Source organism: Erithacus rubecula, assembly GCF_903797595.1.
Source record: "Erithacus rubecula genome assembly, chromosome: 2".
In the NCBI taxonomy this organism is placed as follows: Eukaryota; Metazoa; Chordata; class Aves; order Passeriformes; family Muscicapidae; genus Erithacus; species Erithacus rubecula.
Genome location: NC_136685.1, coordinates 74450334 through 74471918, shown reverse-complemented (window position 1 = coordinate 74471918; position 21585 = coordinate 74450334). Strand labels below are relative to the sequence as shown.

At 45.2% G+C, this 21585-nt stretch overlaps 1 protein-coding gene across 5 annotated transcripts in view; it reads right to left on the bottom strand.

Annotated features, from left to right (window-relative positions):
• Positions 1-1124: 1124 nt before the first annotated feature.
• Positions 1125-21585, bottom strand: part of XPO5 (exportin 5) — a 29734-nt gene continuing 9273 nt past the window's right edge. For 4 of the 5 annotated variants that reach the window (XM_079333449.1, XM_079333450.1, XM_079333451.1 and 1 more), the window contains 20 exons: positions 20654-20782; positions 19793-19908; positions 18845-19000; positions 18390-18431; positions 17676-17765; positions 16195-16394; positions 15459-15558; positions 14393-14574; positions 9567-9667; positions 8488-8584; positions 7816-7952; positions 7118-7215; positions 6613-6659; positions 6324-6418; positions 5427-5489; positions 4853-4935; positions 4001-4108; positions 3689-3826; positions 3365-3529; positions 1125-2822 (listed from right to left, as the gene is read on the bottom strand). In XM_079333449.1, coding sequence (XP_079189575.1) covers positions 2682-2822; positions 3365-3529; positions 3689-3826; positions 4001-4108; positions 4853-4935; positions 5427-5489; positions 6324-6418; positions 6613-6659; positions 7118-7215; positions 7816-7952; positions 8488-8584; positions 9567-9667; positions 14393-14574; positions 15459-15558; positions 16195-16394; positions 17676-17765; positions 18390-18431; positions 18845-19000; positions 19793-19908; positions 20654-20782 — 2288 coding nt within the window. In that variant the 3' untranslated portion in view covers positions 1125-2681. Of the gene's footprint in view, positions 2823-3364; positions 3530-3688; positions 3827-4000; positions 4109-4852; positions 4936-5426; positions 5615-6323; positions 6419-6612; positions 6660-7117; positions 7216-7815; positions 7953-8487; positions 8585-9566; positions 9668-14392; positions 14575-15458; positions 15559-16194; positions 16395-17675; positions 17766-18389; positions 18432-18844; positions 19001-19792; positions 19909-20653; positions 20783-21585 lie in introns of those variants that run through there. The other variant, XM_079333453.1, reaches the window with a different exon arrangement.

The following is a 21585-nucleotide window of genomic DNA, read 5'->3' as shown; positions in this document are numbered from 1 at the left end:
CCATAATACATGGAGAAGCAAGTGGCAGCAGGTCTAAAGATGAGTAACAGCATTTATTTTAGATGGTGTGCAGTGAGTGTATAGACTGATGGGGCGGTGTAGTAAAGCACTTCCCAGCAGGTCAGTGAGTTGGTATCAGAGCATGGCTGTTTTGCAGGTGTTTCAGACCAGCTCTGGGATAGTTAATATGGTAGAGAAAAGGCTGTACTGTCAGAGGACTGGAACACTTTTCCTTATGAAGAAATTGAGAGAGCTGATTGTTCAACCTGGAGAAAAAGAAAGCTCCAGGAAGACCCTATTCTGGCCTTTCAGTATCTAAAGGGGGCATGGAGAAAGCCTGTCAGTACAGACCCTGGTAAAGTCTAAGGGCCAACAGTTTTGAACTGGAAGAAGGTAGACTTAGGTTGAACTTTAGGTATTTTTTCAATGAGGGTGGAGGTAAGTTGTCACAGGTTGCCCAGAACTGTGAATGCCCCATCCCTGAAAAGTGTTCAAGGCCAGGTTAGATGGGGCATTGAGCAATGTGGTTGAGTGTTAAGAGCTGAAAATGTCTGGGAGTACTGGTGTGTCCCAGTTGCTGAAGTCAATCCACACTATCGTGCTAGACTTCAGCAACTAAGTAGAATGAAAGTTCTGTTTCCTTGGGGTAGAATTACTTTAGAGTGTAAACATCCTGTTAGAGTGAATGTGCTTTAGGGAGGAGGTAAACTCAGCATCCTGGCTCCAACCCCAACCTGTCCCATGCCATGCTGCAGATCCAGGCATATGCATATCACACATTACCACTGTCTGTCTGTCTATCTATCTCTGTGCTATTGCTTCACATCCTTACGGTACAGACTCTTGAATAGCCTAAGGGTTTTGCTTTGACAACACATACCTCTCAACCTTAAGCTGGCACCTAGAATTAAAATAAACTAGCAGTGAGTGGCAAATATTTTAAAAATGCAATTTCTCCCTGACCTAATTAAACTATATAGTCTGGAAGGGTTCATCCCCTGCCTTCTTTTTGGTAGCTGGAATAAGAAATGCTGAGAAATCTCCAGGAAGGTAGTCTGGCCACATCAGGGGCCTCAGATCTTCCTGAAACAGATAAAAGAATAAAAATGAAACATGACACCATGTGTATGAAACTGGAATAGCTTTACTGACATTCAGGTGAAACATAACCAGTTCAGAGACAGCTTCGGATTTAAACATTCCTACAAAAAAGGTTTAAAATCCATTTTACAAAAACCCCTTGTGTCTAGCATGAAGTCACAGAATGTTAAAAATATCACAACACAATAAATACACCCAGCCTTTGCTAGAGCCAGGAGCCATGTTAGCTCAGAGGTTAAAAAAGTTTGAGGCTAGGGAGAAAAGTGGAGGGTGCTGGTGGAACAGCAGGGGCAGGAGGGTGAGTGGATGCCCAAGGCCTGCTTTTCCTATCTGCACTCCCACACCTCCCAACCCCAGCCTTTTTGTCCAGTCTGTCCATGTGGAGACACCACTTTTCCACCTACCATAATTGATTACTTGTTCTGTCTCCTGGATGGCAAAACTGCCAGCCAGCTCTGGACAGACCCTCCCAGCTCTTGCACTAACTCTAGGGTAGATTGTGTAGTATTTGTCATGTAAGAACCAGCTTTGCAGACTGGAGTGGCTTCATAAGAGTCCCACCACATCTAAAACCCAGCTTCTGACCTGGCTCCCCCCTGTAAACTGCAGTATAAAGCTCACCCCTCCTGCCCCACCATGCAATTCTCTGAGTAGTACCAGACTGGGTAAAAACAGGGGCTACTGTCACCTCCACTGCAACAGGGCGAGGAGATCCCTTCTGGATTGCAGGTGCTTCAGGTATTGGTCCAGATTTTATTTACCCTGCGCTGGCCAAGTTCTAGTCTACAGGGCATGGTAAAATGAAAAAAAAAAAAAAAGTAAGAAAAAAAATATGTCCTGCTCCCCCTGAGAGATGTCCAAGAAAGGCTGGCACAAAGTAAAAGCCTTCCATTTGGCTCTGGGTAGAACAAGCTGTATGATCATATCTATACATACATATGTATATATATGACAGTGTCTGCCTCTTTCTAGAGGGCAGTTGCACCTTAGAAAGGCTGATCTCACAGGAGATCCTGGAGCACTGCTAGGCTTCCTGGCACGCAGCCCTCAGCCCAAGGCTCAGCATCCTGGAGGCAAACAGATTCAGCAGAATTCCAGTCCACTAGGGACAAGTGCTGATAAGCATGACAGGAGTGTCCGATGTGTTCCCTACAAATCCTGGCTACTAGCACCCAGAGGAAGATTAGGGTAGCCCCTTTTCACATGGCACACTACTCTGCCTTTTGCATTAATCCTAAACCCCAAGGGATGAAGAGGTGGAGCAAGAGTGACCCGAGGCTACAAGATGATCAGGCTTTACCCTAATGAGGTCTATGGACTCAGCTCCCACCTTGCAGAGGAGAGGTCCAAAGATGCTCATCCAGTGGAGGGGAAGGAGACAGGGGAAGAGCTTAATATTGACTGGGTCAAATGCCACCGCAGGCCCCATCCCAGTGTATGGAAGAGAAGGGGACAGGACCCGTAAGGGGCTTTATTCAGATGAATGCTTGTGGAGGCGGTGACAAGGAGAATCTAATGTGCTTACTATGAGGAGAGACAAATTATAAGGTAGGGGAGGAGATGGTTGCAGCATCCCAGGCTTAGAGTTCAAAGAGTACATTGAAGCTCTCTGCAGCCTCGTTTTCTAGCACATCTGTCTCCAGTGATGGCTTGACCTTTTTGAAGAGAGATGGAAGGTTCCGGATATGAACCTCCTTGCGGAACTGCTCCCCGATGGGCTTCTGCAGAGGACAGACAGGCAGGCATCAGTCATTACTGTCTTCATATCCCCACTCAGCTCAGGGACAGCTTGCTTGCACATCACAGGCAGATCCCAGGTTCTGAGCAACCTTAGGCCTGGACTGTGTGCTTGCGTTTTGAGGAATTTCAGGCCTGGCCTTTTCCCAAGTGCCAGGGCACTGAGGTAACCTTTAGAATACCAGCTCCCCAGGTTCTAATTCAATGTCAATGTCAAAGGATCCACCACTACCATCCTCATAGAAGTCCAATGCCCATCCAGCAGCTTCAATCAAACATTTTAACACCCTGTTTCCCCGAGCATCCTTGTGCAAGGTATCCACTGTCTCTCGGTGAGAGGCCATTGCTAGAGGGGCTGCTCAGTCTGCTGGACCTCCAGGGTGAAGAGAGGCAGAACAAACACTAAGAACGTGCTGCAGCAGCCTCCTGGCTGGGAAAGGGGGTGGTGGGTGAGAGGAGGCAGGCTGGCTACCCCTTCACTTCTGCAGCATACTGGTGTGAAACTTTCCTCCAAGGTATCACTTACCCCAATGCAACCTGAGATGAGGCGCTTGAAGTGATCCTTCCGGCGCTTGTCTGCCACTTTCTGTAGTGTTGGGTTGAGAAGCTTTGAATCAAACTGCTCCAAAGAGTCCAGCTGGATGTCTGGGATCTGCTCCATCACTGCCTTCAGCTCACCATAGCGAGGCCGCTGCATGGAGAAGTACCATTAACACAGCTCTGCTGTAACAGCCTTGCCCTCCTTGGGGGCTATTAACTCCTCTGCCCCTACCCACTGGGCATGTGACTGGTTTTCACCATTCCCCCACATTCCTCAACCTCACATTTGGATAAGAACAGAATTTCTCACCAAGGCCTCGTAGATCTGGAAAGCCAGATGGACAAGAGCTGCCATGCAGCCATCGTGCTGCCCATGGACCTGTAAGCCCTTCAGCACACTTGTGAAAAACCAGGACACAGCATCGGGAAGGAGGTTTCCTGGAAGCACCTGGGGAAGAAGCACTGTCAGCACTGAAACAACATACTGGTACATAACCACCTTTCTGCAGCAACTTGCTCTTCCTGAGGGGGAAGGTGCCCAGGGGTGAAGCAGCCATGCTTCTCACAACATTCAGAGTTTCCTCTTCCAACCCTGCTAATCCCTTCTTCCTGCCAGAGGTACCTGTTTGAGCAGTGGCCAGCAAAGCTGTGTTGTGGTTCTTTGGCAGGACAAGGTATCCTTCCAGGATAGTGATGTGTAGGCAGTGATCAGCACTGCAGTGCAAACATCCTGAAAAGGAGTCAGAGAGGAAAAACAGTCAGAGGAACTATTTCCTACTTCAACATCCAAACCTGATAGGAGCTAAGAAGAAACCCAGAGAATCGGCAGGAGCTTCTGAGAATCCTGCATCTTACTGTTGCTCCAGTGGAAGGTGTTCACCCACTGTGCACCATCATAACCACGTGGGACCAGTGTGAAATTAGCCTGCTCCCTTCATCTCCCTGGGAAAGACCCTGAAGCACTCCCCTGAAGGACTCCCCTCAGCTGAGACTCTCAAGTCACTGCAAAAACTTCTACAAGAGCTTGTAAGGCATCCACAGCAGAGAGTACAGAAATACTGGCATAAAAGTATTCTGCACAATAGATGGTATTAACACTCTGGCTCCTGTACCACCTCAAACAGATTTTACAGAAAAAAAAAAAAAAAAAAAAAAAAAAAAGCTGGATGAAGTTCTTGCTCATGAAGACCGGGGCCCAGGATAAAGGCAGAGCCAGGGAACACCCTGGGGGCTGAATGCCCAGGGCCTTTTTCCTAGAAGGTCTGAAGCTCTATAGCCATGTGTTATAACTGTATCCCAACCCCCATTTGCTCTGTGGCTTCTGTGGCCCTAAAAAGCCATGCATGTTCCCAAGAGGTGATTCCCACATGGGGAACACTCCAGCAGCCTAGATCTCTGCAGCAGTGCCTGGCTGCAGAGCAGACAAGCGTGACAGTACAGAGAAAGGATGTTGGCAGTCAGAGCACACGCTTACCTCTTGCTTCATCAGACACTTGCCAAGCTCGGTGAGCTCTGCGTTGGCAGGGGGAGTCACCTCCGTGGCCATCGCCTCATCATCTGCAGAGCAAAGGCTGCACTGTGAACATGGCCTCCCAAGGACTGAGGGAGACACAGGGACACTGCAAGAACTAAGCTGGGAGCCAGGAGCCAGCACACAGAATCAGTGTCCTGGAACAGCTTACCCAGAACATTTCTTTTCAAGCAAAAAACACCCACCCTATGTGGGGCAGGAGGGGTATGCAACTGGCTACCTTCAGCTGTTGGGAAACTGTTCCCATCCCCCTCTGCTCCTCAGCCTACTTCTCAGAACCTTAGGAACCAGCTGCTCCAATATATGCCACCTGTGAACCCTACAGCACACTAGTTTCCAGGCTAGACTGGGTTTTTCTGTGGACCCCAGACATGCTGGGTAGGACAGAGCTTTTACCAAATCTATACACCTGACACAGAAATTCCAGCATCAGCCCAGTCTCCCCCTCAAGAAAGAGGAAAGGAACAGTGTTTGTGCACACCAAAGGCAGGAAAGGCAAAGGTAGGCATTTACTTACCATCTCCATCTACAGCAGCAGTAGTGTTCTGTTCAACACCTTTCTTAGAAACACAGCAAACAGCTGCAAAAACAGTTGCAGGTCAGAGGAGCAGAAAAGGGAAGATGCTACTGCAGAACATGCAGAGATTATCCTAGACTCTGATGGGCTCACAGCTGCTTCAAGCTCCCCCAGCTCTTACAGGGAATCTGAAGAATCAGAAAGCCCAGTATAAAAGTTCAATACTGCACTACCTGGAAGGCTGTAACACCCCACCCACAGCACCTTCCCACAGTGGAACCTGCTGCACAGCAGTTGACTCCTAAGAACCAGGAGTATACAAAACCATCTGAAGCCCAAACCCAAAAAGAACACTGATTTAAAGAAAAAAAGGCCAGTCAAGAAAGGAGATAGAATATTGAGATCTGTAATCTCCACAGATTCAACTTCCCCAGCCTCCCTGTACAAAGCCATGCTAACACAAAAATGATGCTGGACAAGGAAAACATGAGGAAGACTTGCTTTGGGGAGACTCTTCCCTTACATCTGGTTAGAGACATGGCAACTGCAACAACAAAACTGCTCTGCACTTGGCTTGTCCACAAATCCATATCCTGTACTGGGCTCCAAAGCACAGAATGGGAGAATCCAATTCCCTACAGGACTAGACTCCTACAGGAATGGTGCCAAAACCATGGAGCCTTAAAAGCTAACAAAAGGAAGGATCTCTCTTCTGAAGGTTTTAAATTATCTCTTAGTAGGTTTCAGCTAAGATTTTGGCAGGGCTGTCTCACGTCTGCCTTCTCATGGTTATGCTATGCACTACTGACAGTTATAATTAAGTTTCACTGCACATTGGGAATTCCTGTTGTCCTCTCCAGGGAAAATTTTCCAAATATCTCAGGATATATCACTTACTGGCGAGATCCATGACTTCTCGAGTCAGCAGCCTGACCAGCTGTTCCTCAAGCATCTCCTGAGACTCGGGGTTGTCATCTGCAGCATCATCCTCACTGAGGAGAACAGGTTTTAGTTTGACAGGAGCCAATGTCTTCAAGAACCCCCTCTGCCCAAACACAGGGAATGAGTCACCAGTGTGTCTTCCCGCCCTTGCTGGCAGGGCTTTTCCTGGGCAAAGGGCCATGTAAAAGACCAAATCTCCGCCCCATTGCCCATTTCCCTCTTTGTACCAAGGGGGGAAGCTTACCAGAGCATGCTTCGCTGGTTGATCACCTGCCATTTCTGGGACAACCTCTGTTCAAGACAAAAGGAAAAATTAGATCTGGACACAAAGCAAGGAGACCCAAGCAATAGCTGCTGGCAGAAGCACAAGAGCTTTAAACAGAGCTCTCATGCCAAGACCCATTTTGAATGGCAGGAGAACTGGTACCAAGTGTGCTGGAATGTGAGTGAGCTGTCATGAAAATGACAGGACATGGGGAAAAAAACAAACCATAAACCCAAAAAGTCTCAAGGCTGCAGGTTGAGGAGTTCATGTCCACAGGTTTGAACTCAAAGCAAGGGGTGCTATGCAACAGCCAGGGTTTGAGGCACTTTAAAGCCCCCTCCAAAACATCAAAATCATTAAGCATCAAGGCTCTGCCCTTGTCTCTGCTGGATCTGTAGAAACAGACATTCCCACATGCTGCTGCCAGCTGCTACAGGGAGTCAGGGCTGTCAAGGAACAGGCACTGAATAAGCTGTTTTCTTACCATGTGCAGATAGGTAAAGAGTGGTCCCAGCATGGGGCAGACAAGGGTTTCGTAGTATTCTGAGGGGCAGGAAAGTACCAAGGGCTTCACAAACACTCCTGCACAGACCAGTTAAGGAAGAGATCCAACACGTAAGGCCAGCTGCAAAGCTGCTAGGGAAACTGCAGCATAGTGCCCAAGACAGCCCATTCCACTGGTAGTTCAAGAAACAGACACCTGGAAGCCCACCTCATCACAGCCCTGAATTAACAAGTGGCATCTCTACACAGCAAGACCATCAATTATCCAGCTCCTTCCCCTGACAGTTCACTGAAAAATTAGCTTAGCACCCATTTCCTAGCTGTGAGACTGAACATCCAGTCCTGGAAAGCAGGTTGGGAAACCCACATGACCTCCCAGAGAAGCACATCATAATGTCAATCTCCTCACTATCCAAGCCCCCTTGGCGCTAGAAGGCATTACTCACCTCTGACAGTGCCTCCAGAACCACACAAATCCTTTGCATTTATTCTGACCCCATGCACTGCTCATTCTGCTTGTGCCCTCCTAGGCTTACATCTCATCCACACCGGGTGCATCCCTGTTTGTTTACTCCTCAATCACCCTTCTTTGTCTTGGCCATACTGAAAACAAAGCAGGGTTTAAATTTATGTCTTCAGAGCCTCCCAAGCTGGCCTGAGACAGTGATGGAAGGATACGGAGCATGGGCCGCAGTCTGTAATCAGGAATGTTGTTGAGGTTGTTGAAAGCAGAGCTGAGGAGCTGGTTGGCAAGACCCTCAACAGTGTAGAAATCCTGTTGCATGGAGGGGCCTGCATTTCCCAGGATGTGAAAACTTCAACAAAAAACAAGTTAGTTACAAGTCTGCTAGATAACAAGTACCATGTCTCTGATCTGCAAAGGCTACAAGTACTATCATCTTGAGACCATGCAGTTGTCACATTCCTAAAGAAATACTATAGAGGAATTTTACCACAGTATCTCTTTTTTTGGGGGGATACTGGCAGAGGGACATCAAATTAAGCATTTAAGCACTACAAGGTACTTTCAAGCGTTGATGTACCCTGACACATAATTAGAAGTGGGAAAAGAGTCAAACTAAGGACATCAGGTAAGTGCTCCAATCTGACTACCTAATTGCAGAAGAGCTAAAAGCAGATCCCCATTTTGAGGTACTTTTTCCTGACAGTTCCATGTCTGTGTGGCAGGTTACAAGCACTGAGTACAGGCCACCACTGCAGCTTGTACTTGGATATTACAGCATACAGCTCACATCAGAAGTCTAGCTCAAAAGGAAGTCATGACCCCACAGTAACCTACTGCTTTGGCTGTGCAGTCCTGGACTGTGGTGAGAGACATGGTGCTCTTACCAGTTGTCGTAGAGGGTACAAAAGAAGCCCTGCATCCTTTCTAAGACTGTTTTATAAACAGGAGAGTCATAAAGTTCCAACAGAGGCTGAGGCAGACCTGTGGAAAGGAATAAGCTTCAGTTACATTAATGTTGCATTAATAGGAGATGCACGGTGCACCTTCAGAGCATGCTGGGTAGGCCCCAGCCAGCTTGACAGCAGCAAGTTAGAAGTCAGCCATGTTGCACCCAGAGCAGAGCTGTTTCCACCGAGGTTGCTGTAGTTGCCTTATTTCTCTAAAATGGAACTTACTTGAGCTACCATAACCCAGTCAGCAGCAAAGCTGACAGTTGTTGCAGCTCGTCCCTTCAGGTTTGTATTCTCTGCCAAGATACAAGCTACTGTTGAACTATGATATTAAAAAGTTTAGAGCAGAGATCAAGGCCCTGCTGCTTTATATACAGGAGCTCACAGAGTTTTTAAAGCCACAGAAAACAGGTAAAGGAGGCATGTCCTCATTTTGTAAATAGGAAATGGAGAAAGATAGACAAAGCAACTTTCCCAAAATATTTCATTGTCTGTCAGAACCTGAAATTAAGCCCCAATTTCCAAAGTAATGATCCATACTTTATCCACAAGGCCACCCACTTCTGCTTGGCTGGGAAGGTTTCTGTGTTCACAAGCTCAAAAAACAAATGCCAGGGCCACACCGTGCAACTTGGTTCTTGCCCTCCAGGACAGGTCTCTGCACCAGCACTCAGAGCTCCTTCTGAGCACTAATTCTGCTCAAAGCCAACTACTGCACCCTCCAGCCTCTGCAGTCTGAAATGCCATGTTGCAGAGACCACCACCATGCCCTAGATGGGATAAGAAGTTTGGTGGTGTACCCTTCAATGCATGCAGAAGAAACCAATGTGCCTGAGACCAATAACTTATTTAATGTCTTTGTTTAAGCCGGTTCAAATCACAGCCGAGCTGCAAAAACTATGGAGAAGCTGGTCCTCCAGCCCTATTTTACTCCCCCTGCTATGGACAGATCACTAACTCAATTATCTCTTAAGAATCTGCCCATACATTCCTCCTGAAGAGAAGCCTCTTACCTAGAATAGCATTCTTCTCCACCTCCAGCATGTCCAAGGCCTTTGCAAATGTATCTCCCAGCCTAGCCACCATCTCTGGCATGTAGAGGTTGTTGTGAGTCCTGAAACAGAAGAGCACTTGGTTTATACTAATGTAAGTCAACCCCTTTTCACCCTTGACAGTGGAATCCTCTCCTTCAGCTTGTGGACAACTCTTCTGAGGCAGATGATGAGGAAGGTGAGACCACGCACATGTGCATGGGATCCCCCTTCCTCACCTGCAAAAATATTGGGGAAGCTGACTCGACAAGAGACATGGAGTGACTCCACCTCATGTCCTGAATCTCCTGGCTGCCCCTTCCACTTATTTCAGCTCATCCCACCCCTTGCAAGCACTGGCAGTAAAAACTCCCAGCAATTCTCCAGATGATGCTGGGAACAACTTATTAGCTTGGCCAAAGGGATCAGAGAATGTATTTTTAAAATTGACAAGACATGGATTCTGTATTCTCAAAAGATCTTCTGCACTTAAGGCTCCTACAGAGGGAGGGCTGGATCAGCTCCAAAATATGCACACCGCCCCTGAGAGATGGGTCACAGTCCCCAGAATGGCAGGTGGCACTGGGGGGACTCTAGTGAGAACATGAGTTTAATCAGATGTTACTCATGGCAGGCACGCGTGCCCCATGGACAACACATCCAGCAGAGAACAATTCTGCATCATAGGAAGTGGCCACAGTCAGCTGTCTGCAAGGGACACCAATTCAGCCATGGGTGGCTGGCTCTTGCCATCCAGGCCAAAATGGGTCCCCTCTCTTAACCAGGGTACTGGCACTCAGAGCTGGACACAGCAGGGGTGTCTCTCTCACCTACCTCTCTCCTTTGAGACCTCAGACCTCCACTCTGGGTGTCGCCAGCTGCACACAGCACAAATCCTGCAGCCTCCTCCAAAACTGCAATGCCATTGTACCTGCTGCTAGAGGTGATCAAGGGCAACTCAGTATCTCCCCCTCGAGCAGCATTTCCCAAAGCAGGGGGTACATGGGAATGGCTGGGGGTAGGGAGAGTGGACAGACCTCAGGATATTCTCCAGAGTCTCAGCTTTCACTCATGTATTAATTATTGGGTTTTGGTTGGTTTTTTTTTAAGGTCTACATTCATAATTCTGGAAACCCTGATGCAGTGATGTCTGCCTGCATTTGCAGAAAGCTCCAAAACAGCAACTATCCTGATTCTCTCTGCAAGTGCTAAATACTTCCCTGCTCACTGCATATGAGGAAGGCAAGTACTGAACTTCATAAGAAAGAGCAAGACAAATTACTTAACGACTCATACTCTCATTCTGGGCTGGATCTAACACCATGCAACAGGCCTCAAAGAGGGACAAGCTGATTCTGCTTTGCCAAGAAGGGTCCGGGAAGATCCCAGCCTCCACACTGCTTGATGTTGCCCCACTGATTCAAAAGCCTGTGCATTTCTGCTTGAGGCTATCCTGAAATCTAGCCACTAAAATAATCTCTTGTATGTCTCCTGTCCACTCCATGCCAGTGTTGGCTTTGCCTCATGCTGGGCAGAAAGCCAGTGGGGAAAATGCAGGGACTGTGGAATTGCAAAGATGAACTCTGAAATCCCACTGCACTAACTCCAGCAGGACAGGTAGTATATCCTGAAGGTGTGGACATGGTACTTAGTTGTTCCAGAGTCCTGGAAGCATTTTCTTAAATCTGAGAGTTGGGAGGCAGATGTTCACTTACAGGGCAAGTTCTCTTAGTACTTTAGCAAGTTCCCAGTGGGAATGGAGAGAAAATGGCCAACCACCCCCTCCCCATGGGAGTTAAGAAGGCATCCAGCAGCCTTCATGTATGATGATGTAGCCCCTAGGCATGTTCCATCTGAGACTTATCAGCATTCCTGGGCACCCCACACACAGGAAAACAGTAAAACTCATTTCAAGAGATATTTATGCTTTAGAGAAGGGGCATTTTCAGTGATGGTCACAGCTCTGCTAGAAAGAGTATTTGATGCCTAGAGACAATGGCTTGTAAACCAGAAGATGAGTCCTTTAGGACAGTCCATGATTGAAGAATTTTTCCAAAGCTGGAGCTGTCTACAGTGGAAATGCTTACAGCATCCATGTCTACCCAAGAATTCTTTCAGCAGCATTAAAGCTTTGGTAATGTCAGCATCTCGTCATCAGGAATTCCAAAAAAGCCTTTGTCTAAGCAAAGCATTTGCTGAGCCTGAGCACTTAATTTGTAACAAAACATGAGCAAATCCCACCACAATAAAGGCTCTGCACCAATCACGTCATGCAGCTACTGACTGCAGAAATGCACCAAGGTGGCTGAAAATCATGATTTGGGTTTAAATTCAGGAGTGAACAGTTTGAATCAGAAGCTAGAAAACACCATATGAAATGAGGTACCACAGAGGACAGGAGAATCATTACTCTGAAAACTGCCAGCAGTGCTTAATAAAGGAGCCTCAAAATTATTCATTAAATACAGTTACCAACACAAATACAGGTAGACAGATGCCACTCAGAACTATCTTATTTTTCCATTGTCTGGACTATCTCATTCTTCTCTGTTGATTTCTGTTGCTGTTTGATCTCACCCACGACCTACACCTTCAAGCTACTTACCACCCTGGCAAAGGTGCAATGACTTAAGAGCTTCACCGCTTCTGTCTGCTAACACAGCAGCAGACTGCCACACACTACCCAGAGAGCAGCAGACCCACCTGCTCAGCCTGAAAGCCCCCATGTTAGCACACTGGTACTTGGTTCAGCTGCTCAGCAGGATCCATGGTACTGCTACTTGCAGATCTGCTCACACAGAAACCAACACAGCCTGCAGGGACTTCCCACATAAGCACGTGGGAAACACTGGATGTTGCTTATCCCTATAGAGAGGTGCCTAATGGCACAAATCTAAGAGAAGCATCCATCCCCAGATAGTAACTATATCCCTGAAGGCATCCTAAACACAGGCAGCTTTCCTGCCAGGCAGCTTTCCTCATATCCCTCATGTACCTCCTGCCTGCTGACAGGCAGCTACAGATTCCATATTCTCCCATGAGATCCATATCAAAGAGGGCTTGAGGAAGACAGACATGGAAAAGGCACCTGGAGTCAGCAAAGAACACAACAAGAGCTCCATAGCACAGATCCAGTTTTGCCAAAAAGACATAAGCATCATCAACACTTGCACTGAACAACTGTGAGCTTGCAGTTGTCAAACAGAGGCTATATATCCAGCAGCAATGGAAAAATATGAAGAAATAAAGATCTACTGTTCTTAATACCTCATTCATTAGTTCTTGTTGGAACATCTAGCCTTAAGAAGAGTCCAGATACCTCTGAATGAAGTACAGGTTTTTCCATGTATGTTACTACCATGTACACAGAAAACATTTAGGTCTACAGGTGAGATGCTTGAATACCACAGGTGCATTATCTCAAAAAAAGCCCAAACTAGCCACAGAGCCTCTTCCTTTATATAATGGATTGAGAACATAGCTCATCTGTTCTCTTGGAGGTGGTGAACAGCCAGGCACAAAGTTCTGCTTCTTCACAGAAGTGAAGCAGTGACAGAAGTTGGATGACTGTTTCCTAAGCTTGTTGTAATAGACATTTCAAGTGATTTTACTAAGGCACAAGTTCTGGTAAGAACAGTGATTGCACAAGGAATAAAAAGTCTGTTGCAGCCTGTTCAGATCCTGGGCATTGGTTTACTTGGTCCCACACAACATGACATGTGGCAGGCACTGAAAGAAATGGCATGAGGCTACTGCTTCTCAGGGCAACTCTACCTAACCTCTTCTGAAAGCTCATCAATAGAATCTCCAGCCTTCCAGGATAAAAGGCAAAAACATTTCAAGCACAGTTCTGTAGGTCTACCTGGTCACTGGCCAAAGTACCACACACTGTGCTACACAGAGTTTAGTGGTGAGAAACACTGCCAGCATGGGCCAAGACTGCATGTGCTTGTCCCAACAGTCCAGCATGTTGCTTCTCTCTGGAAGCAGCCCATTCCTGAGCTCAGTGACTACTAAACTAGTAGTCACTGACTTGACTAGACAGAGCTCAGGTAACACAGCCCCTGGATCTGAAAATGCTTTCTCCAAAGGCCCCTGCCAAGGAGAGAGTATCAAGTTTTCGAGCATGTAAATGTTATCTTACAAAATTGTCCCGTAAGTCTAGCAAAATCCCAGTGTCAGGAGTTACCCTGAAAGAGACTTCTTCTTTATAATTCTGGGAACTGTGTTATTCAGGATTTCTCTTTCCTGCCTTCTTTTGCTCCCTCCCTGGCTGCCCCTGACCTACACAACACTGGTGACACACAGAGAACTGCATGGTAGCAACAGCCTGAGAGTATGCATGCACTGATTTCAAGAGCAGACAGTGCTTCACGAGGCTGCTGCTCATGTTCAGCAAAGCCAGCTTAATTTAACACTGAAGAGAGAACAAGGCAAACAGGATGTGATGAGAGCTGGGACTGCCCTGGTGGTGATGGGAGAGGTGGCCTTGCAGGGGCTGAGGGCAGAGCAGAGATGTTAGTTGAGAAATCATTAACTGGGTGGCAGAACTACAGCACTGGAGGTGGGAGAGGCAACCCCAGCACAAGCTCCCATTAGCTTTGACGGCCTCTTGCAGGCCAGGCCAATGAACATTCAGAAGGCTCCCAGTTTCCCCAATACCATTCCCCACTGTGAATAGTCAGGCACTGGCACCAGCCCGTATTCCCACTGGCTTCACATTCTCTGATCATTCTGCGTGTTTATCACAGTTTGGCTGTCAGATATTTAGAAATCAATACAAATTATTTCAAGTCAACTTGACCCACCTTATGAGAGCAAGTAAATTGTCAAAAAGCTTCAGGACCTGCTCAGTGCAGGGATTACGGTACATTGGAGTTCCACTAGGCAGGTATCCCAAAAAGAATCCTCCAGCTTTTGCCTCTTCAGTAGCAGCAGGCCAACGAGCTCGTTTCACAACTCCCAGAATGGTGTATACACAAAAGCTTATCTGCAGCAAAAGATGTGGAGAAAGCATTTCTAAGCCAGATCACAGTCTGAATCAACAGGTACTCTGAGAAACAGATCATCATTCCATCCCAAAGGCAATGTTCTACAGTGAGCCTAACCTGGTGATGAGTGGGAAGAAACTCTGGTGAGTTTCTGCCAGAAAAATGCAGCAAATTATCATGCTGTATTCCATCAACTTCAGAGAGCTCTGGCCTTGGCAGGATGGCACAGGAATTTACTATCAGACAAAGCATCAATGCATACCATCTCAAGAGTATGCAAGCAGCCAGGTAGGCTGCTAAAAGTAAGGATGTCCTCACTTCCTTCATGTGCTGGGAGAGATCCAGGATCCAAGATGATATAACTGCATTAGCCCCAAATCACAAGCACATCTCTGTGGACTGCAATTCAGTTTCTTCTACAGAATTAAGGACAGCAACTCTGTTTGGCAGTCCAAGTGAAGAATTTACACTAAGAAGTCAACACAAATCTCCTCAGATTAAAATTAATTATATTCTGTGCTCCAGTCTGAGCACAATATTCTCCATCCTGCCTGGTTTAAAAAGCACAATTCACTGCGCCATATTTCCAAAATTCATGTAAATCAATTGCTTCTCCAAAACCAAACTCTTATTAAATCAAGAGTAGGAAACAGTGTGCTTCACTCTAACAAATAATGTGGTTTTGCATGGCCTGCATGCTCTTCACTGTAGCTTAAAGAGCAAAGGCCAGCCTGTTATTCTGCAACATGAGAAACCTATTGATCCGCATTTTAAAGAAGTACATGCTTAGGACACCTTGTGTGTAATCACAGAAAAAATGGGGAATGGAAGGAGGCAAATCTCCTCTCACTAAGGATTACACTCTCCTGATAATGACACTCACTCTAGACCGGTTCAGGCCACTAGGATCTTCCAAGACAGGATCAGCAATTTTGTTGTCTGCACCCACGTAGGATATAAAGGCTTCAGGATCTGAGAGGACTCTGGCAGTAGCAAAAGACAGCAATGGGATCATTGTTTGTACCAGGGAATTTAAGCAGAGCTTTGCACTGGCAATAAACATCTAACAAATACAGAGCAGGCTAGAAAGGCTAGGTAGTATTCCATCCTGTACATGGGTACATGACTAAAAAGCATCAGAGATGTGTACACTGTCCAAACATTATCAGTTCTCTTGGGCTGTGGAGATCTAAAAGATTCAAATATTTTATGAAGATAGCCCTGCTGGGAAAAATCTTGTGCATGCCCAGCTACCCAGAGCTGCAAGACATCTCAGCTTTAACAGCAACTCAGCTTCCTACCTTCTCCTGGGGATGAGCAAGGATGTCTTTAATCTCTCATTTTCTGCAAATGCTTTGAGCACGTTGGGGAATGTTCCCTTATTACTTTAAGCAACACTCAGCAGGAATTTTCAGCAAACAGCATTTAGTCTGTTGGCAGTTTCTGAATTGTAGGAGAACTATTATCACAATGACTGCCCATAGCACAGGAGGTCAAGAGGCAGCCCAACACTCTCCTACAACTAATGTGTTTCCTTACTGGGCACGACATTATCTCTTCAATATGCCTAGCTCAAAGTTAAAGAAGAAATGACCAATAGAAAGAAAAATAACCCATACCTCTGCATCTCTGGGGAGAGCCATAAGCCAGCCACAGGAGCCATGAGCTCCTCCAGGAAAGCTTTCTGTCGCTCATAGTCCTTAAACTGGTTGCTGATGAGGACAAGGGCCTCCATAAGAGCACACTTCTCCATCTGCGTCAGAAGTAGCTCATTTGACAGCAGCTGTTTCACATGGTTGTACAACATCTCAAAGTTTGGCTAGAAAACACATCCAAGTGGAAAAGCATCATGCATTTGGTATGGAGGAGGGTCACTGGGGGAGGTAGAGAAGGGGTGGACTGTACAGCTGGAGGAGCATGTCTGTTACATTTTCTCAACATAGCCATCTCTTCCTCACACTGAAGTTTCTCTGCATGTTTAGTCTAAGAGAACTTCTATTCTTCCCAACCCCTCTATCATTATCCTGCATCCATTTTACTTTAACTCTCCAGAATGACTGAAATAAGAAGTAAGAGGAAATCTCTCCCTAGGCAGTTGTATCTCTTGAAGCAGTATCACATCTCAAAGCAGTTCTGGTGCTTTTATTTGCCCACAGAAAGCCCCTTGCTTCTTTGGCCAGACTAGGGATTCTATCATCTCTTTACTTGTGGTAAGTAACAATTTATATGGTAACAATGAGTGCCACGAAATTCTTGCCTTTATTCCCTTCCTTCTTCAGTTGTCACCATATCTACACATAATTTTGTACAAGCATTAGCAATTATCCCCTTCAGCAAAGACCTCTGAACATCTTTTTGGACAACTCTGGGTCCTTGGCTCTTCTAGTGAGGATGTCTGGCTAGCCATCGGAAAGAGACAGCTACAGCTCAAGGACCAATAAAGTGGAACAAACCCCAACCCATTAGTTCTTAGCATAAATTGCAGAACGCAGTCTGGAACCTCCAAATTACCTAAATTAACATCCTTTAAAAATGTCTTTGTTTAAACTAGCAGTGTCCTATGGGCCTCCCATAATCCTAGCTCCCACTCCACAGAAACACATCTAAAGAATGTTGCACGTGGAGACTGTTTACTCCAGCAAAACAAACAGAATACAGCTCATGGAATTTAAATGTATTTGTCTTCTAATCTGAAGCTCATCCAGAAAATAAATACTCTCCTTTTCCTCCCATATTCCGTTAAGTAACAGAAAAAAAATCTAGTGATTAGCTATGCTAGTGTCTTCAGCTAAAGAATCAACTGAGACCAGCACAGGTGATAACATGGATATTCAGCAAACATTCCCATATAACCAATGCAGTACTGCTTATATCTTCCTCCTCATCCAGCTTACATTTAACCTACCAATCTACAATTCAACTCCTCAGGCAGAAAATTTTTCAGCGGGGAAGAAGGAGGTACAGGGAATGAACAACTTTGCATTTGTTCAGCAGGAATGTTTCTTGCAAGGAAAGCAGAGACTGCACCAAAGGAATCTGAAGATTCCACACACTCCAACTGAAATCAAGGCAAGACTTTATGATGATTGCATTTACATACCAGGACAAGCTGAGGGTAATCCCGGCACATCTTTATGATTGAGGAACACGCGTGCCTTCTTACATTCTTCACTGCTCGAGTTCTAGGAGCCTGGACAGACACAACAAACTTCAATGCAACAAAACAAAAGTTCAGCCAAATGCAGGGTTTCTTCCAGAAACAAATACATTACATTAACATTTCTGCCCTGTTGAACACTGATGAAAAAAAACCATTTCCATGCCTCCCCTGTGTTCCCTCTAAACAATCACACAGCAACCAAATTTCCTCTGAAGCAGTACTCAACTCAGGAAGTCCATGTTCAAACAAGCTGTACTTCAGGAGTGAGGATGCCATGGCTCTTACTATTTCAAGACTCCAAGCCCTCCTTAAGTAACTGGTGGGTTTAGAGCCATCCTTTAGAGCCATGTACACCAAGTACTGAAAGTACCCAGAGCTAATGAAGGGACTTCACTCTCAGGAAGGCCAGCACTGGTGAACTAAGTGTACTGGCTTTAGAACACATCTGTGGCCTTCTAAGCTTGCGAGCCAAAGCTTAGTAGGCTATGTCAATCACAGAGATCAGCAATATCTAAACTCCCCAGCTTTCCAGGAGCAGAACTATACTTGAGAAGCCTACTTCAGCAGAGTCTTCAGACTCAGAATACTCTCCCCAATAGAATATTATTTTATCCAACTGTTATAGCTCATTAGTAGATAATAATTCAGACGTACCTTACTTTCTTCTACAACTTCAAAGGTAACCGAAGCAAACAACTGTGAGAAAAGGGAGGAAAAATCAAAAAACTAGTATCATTTGTTAATATTAGCACTCACATCTGTTTGAGTTCAAGGAACAGGTAATAAAGATCTAAATGTAATTTCACTGAAGTCAGTGAAAAACCCGTGAGTGAGCTGAAAGATGAATCTTCAAGGCATTGAGGCCTTGAAATAAAACATGGCCAGAGCATGCACTTAATACCAACATTTAAGGCTAAGAACTACAAAATGTAGGTTAATTGACATTACTCCTCTTGTGACAAGCCTCAGTCTTGGTTTCTCCCAACTTTAATAAGACAGATAGTCCTTTCCTGACAGCAACACCAAGACAATTCACTCCTGCAGTTTAGTCCAAGAGCCCTGCGCCACAAAAAACTGATGTGATTTTAGCAGGGTCTGCAAGTACCTACCTTGGAAAGTACTTGAGGGAGGTATTCTGGTCGGTAAGTGACAAATGGAAAGAGAGCAGAGACATTGGTGAGCACACAGGACAGGATGAGAGGATCTTTTGTTTCAAAATTAAGGACAAGCTGAAGCAGATCTATGCCATCATTCACTGGGATTTCCTACAAAGGTAGGGAAAAAAAAGGAAACAAAAAGGGAGGCAACACTTAATACTTCAACCTGTATTACACTTCCTACAAAACCTAGGAAAAAAGCTGAGGCAAAACAGACAGCAGCATCACCACTGCTGATAGGGCAGCCTTGAGACATCAGTCTCTAGTCCCCATACTATTGCTTGCACCTCTGGGAAAGGCAAATTTCCTCTCTCAGTCTCCCAATTCTCTTGACACTGTCCAACAAATTCCATGCTTAACCAACTGTATTGACCCATATAATTATTCTACTGTGATTAGATTGATCAGTGCATGAGCAGCTTAATCTAATAAAAAAATCAAGTCAGTCTACATCAACCTGATCCTTCTGATTTGCCTGCTGTTGAACAAAAGACAGAGAGAAAATGCTTCTGATCTCCTACTCTCTGGGCATAGTTCCTCTCATTTAGTTACAAGTTTAAAAACTTTTTCTAAAAATCTAATAAGAGGATAATTAAATAAAAAGATTTTTTTTCTTTAAGCAATCACTTCTCTAGAAAGGCAAAATATAAAAGCATGTCACCTGAGCACTCTCCTGTGACTTCTCATCCCATAGTGTCCAAAACTAAGACATGCCAGTATGAGTGGGGTATCATCAAAAGAAGGGTCATTATTCCTCATGAGAATGGCTCACCAAACAATCTGGGTTTTGCATGGAGGTAACCAGTTACTAAAAACCACTCAAGGATAATATAACTGCAAAAACCCACTGGTGTGGACCCAGGAGCCAGGAGAGAAGGCAGGAGCATGGGATACACATACATCTTTATCCATGGTTCGAAACATCTGGCTGATGATGCTCTCTGAGAAGAAGGTCATGGCATCCCACTGCACAAAGGATGGAGAGAAGATGGAGCAGAGACCTTCGCCTGTCTTAGCTGAAAGGAAGAGAACACTGGAGCTCTCACCATGCTCCTCAACAGCAGCCTGGTAAGTTCCTGTGCTGCAACACCTTAGCACTCAAGTATTTTAAGCACACAGCTCTCCCTGTAGATGTCTGGCAGCAATGCACAGGGAGCAATTAACATAATCCCATGTGATTTGCTTCATTCAAGGGAAGGCTCCTGAGACATAAGTCTTTGAGGTACTATGCAGAGCAATATGAACAAATCAGAGAAGGGAAAAGAAGGGAGACCACATGCCCAGACTCAGCACTGCAGGCAAGACTGCCCTCAGTGTGACTTTGCAGAGCACCAAGCAGCCTTCCTTCACAGCAGGGAAAGTGAAGTGAATGACAAGGGATTTGCCAGATATGCGTAACTTACCTAACAAAAGTAATCAGTATGTTACAAAGATAAAATAGCCCAAATAATTGTAAAATTGCATCAGAGGGACAGCTGTACCTGTTCTGCAGAGAGATTTGGGGGAAGGAAAGGAGGAGCCAGAGACTTTACATTACTTATTCCATAGGTAAACTCCAAAGTGATAAATTAGGGAAGGGGTGGGTTTGACTTAGTTTTGCTTTTAATTTGCAAAAAACTTAAAAGCCTGAAAATCTAGCATGGAGTCTTAGAAAAAAACTTAAAAAACTCCAACAGCATCAACATAAAAAAGGCCAAGAAGTTTCTTCTTGGCTTTAATTTAAAAAAAATCCTATATCCCTTTTTTTTTCAGGTAACCTACAGTTCATGGGTCCAGTATCAAGAGGAGCTGTGAGTTGGTACTTCAGCCATTCACCAGCCATTTGGAAGCCAGTTAGAGGGTCCAGACGACAAGCCATTCTCATCACCTCTCCTTGCTGGGCCCGGAAAGCTGCAGGGAAAAATCACACACCAGGAAACCAGCTGATGCTGCACGTTTTTCAGACCCATGAACATTATGGACTTCTGCTTTGGCAATAGCTGTGTAGTGGGCACAGATACACAAAGGGTAAAGCAGGTACAACAGGATGGGCAATTTCGGAAGTGATTTAAGCAGACTAAAAAATTAAAGACTAATATTAAAAAAAGTACCATTAAAATGCACTATAGATTATGAAAATCTATGCTGATGTCTTTTCCTGGTCTTAAAAAATTGAAAGCTAGACATAGGACAAGGGTTTTTTACCTCGGTATTATAAAAGGGTCTTTATCGGTGCACCACTTCACCTTTTACCTTACCGAGGTAAAAACTCCTTATCCCTTAACTGTGTCTGGCTCTCAATTATTTAAGACCAAGAAAAGGAATAAATGCTAAAGCAGATTTAGTGCAATAAAGTTGCTATTCTTCATGTAAAATACTCTTCAAACTATAAATGCTTACTGCTTACAGAGCATCTTGGGATACTGAGATAAAATACCAGCATAACTGCCACTTCCTTTAGCTAAACACACTTTTCTTAGATTATTCAACTAATGACAAATTGAAACTCAAAACCCAGTTGCCTTGTTTCCATTGTCAAAGATACTAAAAGCAAAGTACAGAACAGGAATTTCACTTGTTCCAAAATATTCCAATGCACAACCACACAAAAGAATCAGGTCTGCTGATTACACAAATGCAACTTGTATTGTTTAATAAAGTTGTGTTGCCAAGTAATTTTATTTTGTGCTTCAAATCAGTTATACTTTCTTATA